The sequence below is a fragment of the Blennius ocellaris genome (assembly GCF_963422515.1).
Source record: "Blennius ocellaris genome assembly, chromosome: 15".
Taxonomy (NCBI): Eukaryota; Metazoa; Chordata; class Actinopteri; order Blenniiformes; family Blenniidae; genus Blennius; species Blennius ocellaris.
Window position 1 is genome coordinate 18,512,776 of NC_137664.1, and position 7,900 is coordinate 18,520,675.

A 7,900-nucleotide genomic window follows, 5' to 3' on the forward strand; every position below is an offset into this window, starting at 1 on the left:
GCATAGAACTGTTTAACTTTTACGAAGATGTGTTGATTCTATAACAGTGATTGAGTTCTATAGATAATGATATTAGGAGCCGTTATCAACCTGTAAACCAACGTTAGCTCTGCCACAGACACAGGGTCTGCATGCTAGTCTTTGCTTTACTAACTTGTTAACTCACAATCCTACACATTTCACATCAAAGGCCACATCACACAGTAACTGAACACCATCTGACGACTCCTGACGTTTTACAAAGCAAGTCGCATTCACATAAACTCATTCTGAGTGTAGTTTATTATGATCCGCCATCTTGTTTTGTAGTTCTGTGCCAGGTCACACACACACACACTCACACACACACACACACACACACACACACACACACACACACACACACACACACACACACACACATCTGTATATCGGTTGTTAGAATCTGGGTTTTATTTGTTTTCATTGTTAATAAATATAATTTTTGGAATCATACTTGCTGTGTTATTATTGAGCACAAAGGTGAATGAAATGTCAACCTCTTCTGTGTCACGAACTCCAAAATCCTTCAAGCTTCACTGTTAATTCTGGTAATTGTAATTCATTTAACTATTAATTAAAATTCCAAATCAATTGTTTAGTATATCTAATGTCCTGTTTAGCAGGTGGTGCTCCCAAGGTATCTGATACAGATCAGATAAAATGTTCATAAAATAATGAATAATTATCTTTGATATATATTCGGAATAAAGCCAAACTCCCAATACCCAACATAAATGGCATCACGTGATCCTTCTTTAAGGTAAGAAATCCCCACAATAGCTTAACATTATGCATAACACTCAAAAGTGCTTCAAAAACATTTGAAAATTTTGCAATACCATTTATAATCCAGGAAGCTGCAGAGCCAATTTGTTAAAAAAAACAAAAAAAACAAAAAACAAAACTGACATAGTTGAAACCCACCTCCACTTTGACGTATAAAAAGCAACCATTGTCAGGGATAAATGTTGATCCAGTATTCAGATCGTATGCCCAATGTAGATGGTTTATAGCGACACCTTCTGGAAATGTTCGGGGACAACTCCTTGTAGAGTTTGGACACACTAAGACAGTGCATGCACAACACGCTCTTAGTAAAAACTTCCTCTGCTCATGTGCAAGTAGATTGACCTCACAACAATGGCAGCCTCCAGAGTGTCATGACTCCCAGTCAGTGTTCTCCTGGGACTTGGTGGAGTTGACAGTCACCCGTAATAATAATCCAACTCGGTCGTTGTTTTCAGTGTTTTAATGTAAATGGACATCATTTTCAGAACGTTGCTGTGTGGACTTAACCTTTTCTAAAGTGAAAACACAAATTTCCACTTGAAACGTTGTCATGTAAACGGGGCCTCAGGCTGATGTGCCCGTGGTTGAAGTTGATGCATATACTCCATTTGTCATGAAATGTCAATAGAAGCAATTAGAAATAAGAAAGTTTTAAAAAGTAGTTGGCTCGAAGGGCTGTAAGGCAAATACATGCACTCAGAGAGTTAATAATATTTTCAGAAGTATCTGAAAGGAGAACTATTTCCTCCTAGTACTTGTGTCATATTAATTTTAATGGACACAACAAACCAACTTCAGTTTTATTAGTGTACTGTTTTGCCACTTTAGGTATCGAGAGTGTAGATGCGCACTTTGTCCACTAGATGTCACACTTATACTTCGGCCCCGGTGCGGCGGCTTCTCATGCTTGTGGGCAAAGATGTGTGATGACCTTTGAAAACTTGCTCATCTCTACTCCCTGTACGATATGTATCATTTCTCTTCGATGCAACGATCCATCTTTAATGTGTTTGTTTACCTGCGTGTGAGTGCAGCGGGCTGCCGAGTGAAATCTGTCTGGAGACGGATACGCATGGATAGGAGAGGACGCACAGAGTCAACAGGAATAATCTCCCGGACTGGTTTGGCGTGTGTGTCTTTGGAGGTGCCGCGCTCTCATATGATCTTTTAGCCATTGAAATCTTGCACAGGACACAGTCACACGTAAATCCTGTAAATCAAACATTAAGAGATGGGAATATTCAACCGGATTTTTTTTGGGAGTGGGGGTTCGAATTCCCAAATTCCAGCTTGTCTTCTGTATTTATTTGTTTGTTTTTTCCCCCCCAATAAATCTTAAATGCATCTTGTAGACGTTCAGCTCTATCACACATATCTGTTAAGTTCTCAGACCTCTCCTCCCCCCTCCCTGGAAATACTCGATGCAGTAACTGTTCCAACAAAGTGTTTTTCTAAGCAAATTTCCACCTGCAGCTTGAGCTGCTGCTTCTCATTGGTTGAAACCACGGTCAGATTCTCCCCTGCGAAATTATCTGATTGAAAATCAAGGCGGGGAGAAGAAGACGCAACAAGTGTCATGCTTTTTTTTTTAACGCTGCTTTGCTTTGCTGACCTCTGTGAAGGGATTTCTGGGACGAACTTCACCTCCACTCAACCACATCTTAAGCAGAAGAAACTGGGGAATAACCGTCTGTTAGTATTACTGAGCATCTGATTTGGAACGAGAACAAGTCGCCGGCTAACGGTCAGTAACTGCATGGAAACTTTAAATGAACTTTTTTTTTTTTTATTAATTGTAGTGTTGAATACGATATACTTATATTTGTTACATTGTTTAAAAATGCTAAACTCAGTGTGCACTCCACAAAGGCTTGATTGGTGCATAGTTTTGATTATTTAAAAATAAAATCGCAAGATAGTTGCGCACTTGAAATTGGACTGACGTGAGTTAAAATGGTCACAACGTGCACTTTTCGTCTCCTCAATTTTCTTCAAAAAAATACTGTTTCATGACTTTAATTATTATTATTATTTTTTAAGTTGTGGCACATGTGACTCTAACAACCTGTGTGTCTTAGGATCAACATGCCTCGGTCGTTTCTGGTCAAACACAAAAAGTGCAGCTCTTATAATGTTCACCGATCGTACGAAGACGAGCCGAAGGCCCCCGTTTGTGCTGGTAAGGCTTTTTAAAAACAGATATTCTTTTACAGTACAGTTACAATACAATGTTTTTTTCTTGTATGAAACAATTGAATTATGTGACGTTTATTTGCTGAGATGAAATTTCACTTACGACATGGAGCGAATACTTTTGTTTAATGTTTTCTGGGACGTTGGGATTGTTTGCTGTTGCTCTGCAGATGCGCCATCCGAGCCGGAGAGCCCGGTGGCTGCAGACAGGCCTCCATCAGAGGACCAGCGCTCCCCCGCAGACCTGCGCCTGCTTGCAAAGCAGGAGACACTCGAGCGTCCCTTACCCGTCCACCCGGAGCCAACCAGGCCTCCGGTGACCCCCACACAGCCCTACTACGTGACCGGTGAGTATCTGTTACGCACGGCCTCTGCGTAAAACGCATTGTGTTCTATGCGTAATTGGCACCCGTGCGCCCTTCAGAGCCTCGCCTGGGCGAGTTTCCGTCGTACTACAAGCCTGCGTACTCCTGGGAGCCGGTGTCCTCCTCCTCTTCCTCCGCCTACGAGCTCCGGCAGCTGAGCTTCAGCCCCACGGTGCTGCAGCACGCCAGCAGCCTGTACGGAGGCCACATCAGGCGCAGCCCGCAGAACCAGCAGCAGCCGCTGGACTGCAGCACGCACTACTCCCCGTCCTCCAACACCTACCACTGCATCACCTGCGACAAGGTACCCCCACCCACATATAAAAAAAACCCATAACATAACAGCACCAATAATATGTATTTTCACACCATCAGATTTCTTCTTTTATTTTAAAATTGTATCTGCACAAAATAAAAATATACTAGATGTAGCCCCGTGTAAAAAAAAAACAACAACAACTCTGATATCTCATCAAAGCAAATAAGTTTAAAATGTGTGTTAAAACAAATAAAACAAAAACAGAACCAGTAATTCTATTTATGTTACGTTGTTCATAGGAGGTTACATACAGGTATACAGCTTACAAGATCAAAAATGGGTGCAGTCGACTTTTTACATCTTGATTTCTTTTAATTTTATGATGAACAGAAGTTATTACGTTCTAAATCAAATATAACAGATTAATTGTTTAATTTATGTTGTAAGTGTAGACATAGTAACTAAATTGTTTTTTAAGGATGCCCTTGAAATGTGAATATGTAAATAATAGCAACAAAAATGCATCCATAAAATAATTAAAAATGTCCATTTCCGCAAGTAACTCAACCAAGAATTAATTGACATGTTTTTCTATTTATGATATGCAACGACATATATTGATGCAAAGAGTGCAACCAAAACAAGACTGAATAAAACAACATTTCACCTGAGGCTTTTGAAGTTTGCTGATTGAAGTCAGTTCAAGATTTCTTTTCCACCTAAATATTTGTAAGAATGAATCTTTTTCAGTGACTCAAGAAATATTTCCAGCATAGCAATAAGTACACTATATAACAATTAAAAAAAACACTTTTTTTGACAATAAGATGCAGAGGTTTAGGCAGTTTTTAACTATTAAAACTATGAATTATAGAAATACATCTCAAGCAACTGTCTTTGTGCTTGTTTGTTTTGTTTTTTGTTTAGTTTAATTGACTCTTTTTAAGATGACATAAGAAAAAAATATTTTTTTCACACGTTTCTCATCTTTGTTAGAATAAATATTTGCTTCATTAATTTCCCACCCTTTAATTCTGGTTTTAAATAAATGAAATTGGGCCTTGATAATGCTTGAAGAAATGCCATTAAGCCACCAAAAATATTAACAAAATTATGCATTACAGTGGGAAGAATTGTTGTTTCACAATATTAAAATCCAGTTTGAATCCAGTTGGAGGCTCAGAGTTTACATGTTTTCCCTTTGTGTGTGATTTTGGTCTTCTACTGCAAAAACATGGGTTTGAGTGCTGATTGGTGATTTTAAACATCCCAGAGGTCTGGATGTGTCTGTTTGCTCTGTTATGGACTGGCGACCAGTTCCTTCCTTCATAGTCAGCTTGGATCAACTCCTTTGTGGATAAAACAGTAGAAGATGGCTGGATGTGTGTGATGTTGAAACAAAAATTAACCAACCGCTTTATTGAAGCCAGGGCTGCTGTGGCGCATATGTCACCTATTAACCAAACAAGTATGCTTTGGAACTGTGAAACTAAGCAACATTACTGCAGGTGAATACGTAAACGAAAGAAAAATGATTCTTACAAACAAAACACCTGACAACAGTTGACTTGTTGCCTTTTCAGTATGTGGTTTGGAGTATTTTTCCAGATGCAACGTCACTTTGTCAGACCCGCCGTTATAGATGAGGTGTTTTTCAGGTGTTCTCGACGCCCCACGGGCTGGAGGTCCATGTCAGGAGGTCGCACAGTGGAATGAGGCCTTTCGGCTGCAGCGTCTGCAGGAAAACCTTCGGCCACGCCGTCAGCCTGGAGCAGCACATGAACGTTCACTCTCAGGTAAACGCGCTCGGGAAGGGTTTCAGTTTACCCATCATATCACAAAATATTAGAACTTCCACAGTTCTCCTGATAAGTTAAGGAGAATCACAGAGGACATTCAGTAATGGCCGTGTGGCACATTTAAACAGGTGTAGTGTTTTGCAAAGTTATGTGAATAATCATGGAGCTGCAAGGTCCAGGTTCAAATCCTGGCCTGGAATTTCCGTGTGGAGTTTTCTGTGTGGAGAACAGCATTAGATAACATCTTACAGAAGCTCCACATTCAGCTATAGATCATGAAATATTCCGTTTAATTTAGCTTAAGTAAATTAAAAAGTCTAAGGGTGAAAATGACCCTTGAAATACCTCTTACTGACAAAGTGAGGATTAGTTGAGCTTTAACAACTGATATTTCCATATTTGCACAACATAAACTGGTCCATGTCTTAGTTACCAGATGAGAAGTTGAAATGACTCATTTGTACAAAAAAGTTGTTGATTGAACTTTAAGTAATCTAAGCTTATTTATTTTGAATTCACCCCCCCCCCCCAACTCATTATTACAAGTGTGATGATTTTTCAATGACTATGGGCGTGGACAGATTCCCAGTCCATCACAGGACGAACCCACACTTACATTTACTCCTTGGGGCAATTTAGGATCACTAATTATCCTCACATGCATGTTTTTGGACTGTGGGAGGAAACCAGTAGCTGGAAAAAGCTTGTAAACACACACAGGACTCCAGTTTCATACACTCCAAAAAGCAACTAAGCAATTTTTCAGTGTACATATCAGAAATATGTTTGATTAATAGCATGTTGAGTTTCTTGTTGTTAAATTGTTCATTCTAATACATGTTGTTGAGATAATGTAAATAAAGGGGATTCAATCTACTTAATATGAATAAATGGAAACGTGTGACATGATTCATTTGCATTAACTCAACAAATTATTTTTGAGAGTGTGGAAATGACTGAGAATTATTTTTTTCAGTGTATAACAGAACTGTGATGTAAATTAAATAATGAAAATTTGAACACAGCAAATGATGAAAGCCCATCCGTTGATGAAGACCTTTTTTTTTTTTTTTGCTTACTATAAAAGTTGCTAAATAAGCAAAATGTTGAACTTTGATTTCATTGAACAACTGTGGTTGTATGCTATTCTACCACGGTGATCTTAAATAGAAACGTTTAAGACGAGAACGGCTTTTTAAATCACATGTAAAAGTTTTTGGTGTTTTTTTTGTACAATGTGATCTCTGAATGTCAACTCTCATTGCCTGATTTTTCAAACTTTCCTGCTGCTTGTCGCCCAATTTTGTACTTCAGGAAAAAAGCTTTGAGTGCAAGATGTGCGGTAAATCCTTCAAGCGCTCGTCCACCCTCTCCACACACCTGCTCATCCACTCGGACACGAGGCCGTACCCCTGCCAGTACTGCGGCAAGAGGTTCCACCAGAAGTCCGACATGAAGAAGCACACCTACATCCACACAGGTGAGCGCCTCCGCGAGCTGCTGCACAGCTCCTCTATCGTCCTCTTTCCAGGTGCAGGAGTTATTTCCAGGAGTAATCTAACTGCTGATAAATCACAAACAGGGGCCTAAACAAATATCCTGTTTATTTGCATATCTGGTTTTCCTGCTTCGAGCAGAGCTCCGTGGAAGGACGTGAAGGCTGCTAGTGTGTGTCTGACAAATCTGAACAATGGCATCTTTCTCTATTTGCAAAGATGAATGGAAATACCTGCTATTTCTGGTTATATTGGAAAGAAAGACACTTCATAGAAGCTCCTCGTCGTTCATTGAAGTTTTGATTCTGCAGATGTGTCAACGGTTGGTGTGTTTTGGAAATTCGCAGGTGAAAAGCCGCACAAATGCCAAGTCTGTGGCAAAGCGTTCAGCCAGAGCTCCAACCTGATCACCCACAGCAGGAAGCACACCGGCTTCAAGCCATTTGGGTGTGACATTTGTTCCAAAGGCTTCCAACGAAAAGTGGATCTCCGCAGGCACCACGAGAGCCAGCACGGCATGAAGTGAGGGAGAAACCAAGCAACAAGTGTCTGTCGCCCGTTAAAGCAATTTGAACTTGTTTGAATTAAAACTCCATTAACAGTTTAAGTCTGGAAATAAGTTATTTATGAGGTCAATGAGCACTCTCTCTCTCTCTCTCTCGCTCACCAGAGCTGGAGGAATGAGCTCCAACAATTGCCTATAAGCTTCTTTATTCTAAAGTCAAAGGAGGCTTTTATTTGTTGCCGTGCAGTATATGAGTATACGTGATGAAAATGCCTATATATTCAGAAAACCCCCCAAAATGACTCACAGAAATGGCTACAATCTGAACATGACGCCAGTTTTAATGAAACCTTCTGGCGCAAAATAATGTGAAATGTCAAAAAGAACTGTTGCATTATGGGTGTGTTTACGATGTCACCCTGACAACACGGGTTTGAGACTAGTTTGCTTGCAGGCTTGTGTCGCGTCCACTA

The 7,900-nt window shown here is 40.0% G+C and overlaps 1 protein-coding gene across 1 annotated transcript; it reads left to right on the forward strand.

Annotated features, from left to right (window-relative positions):
• The first annotated feature begins 2,438 nt into the window (after positions 1-2,438).
• On the forward strand, positions 2,439-7,695 carry gfi1b (growth factor independent 1B transcription repressor). Its single transcript, XM_080510062.1, has 7 exons — positions 2,439-2,554; positions 2,889-2,989; positions 3,174-3,350; positions 3,428-3,672; positions 5,286-5,423; positions 6,741-6,906; positions 7,270-7,695. Exons 2-7 carry the CDS (start codon positions 2,896-2,898, stop codon positions 7,446-7,448), a joined length of 999 nt encoding a protein of 332 aa, XP_080366188.1. The 5' UTR covers positions 2,439-2,554; positions 2,889-2,895; the 3' UTR covers positions 7,449-7,695.
• Positions 7,696-7,900: the final 205 nt, after the last annotated feature.

What these genes read in the sequence shown, in the direction of transcription:
- gfi1b (XM_080510062.1), top strand. Translation starts at nt 2,896, where the DNA reads ATGCCTCGGTCGTTTCTGGTCAAACACAAAAAGTGCAGCTCTTATAAT. An exon ending in ACTGCATCACCTGCGACAAG is followed by an intron (nt 3,673 to 5,285) that starts GTACCCCCACCC and finishes GGTGTTTTTCAG; the next exon opens with GTGTTCTCGACGCCCCACGG. An exon ending in GCACACCTACATCCACACAG is followed by an intron (nt 6,907 to 7,269) that starts GTGAGCGCCTCC and finishes GGAAATTCGCAG; the next exon opens with GTGAAAAGCCGCACAAATGC.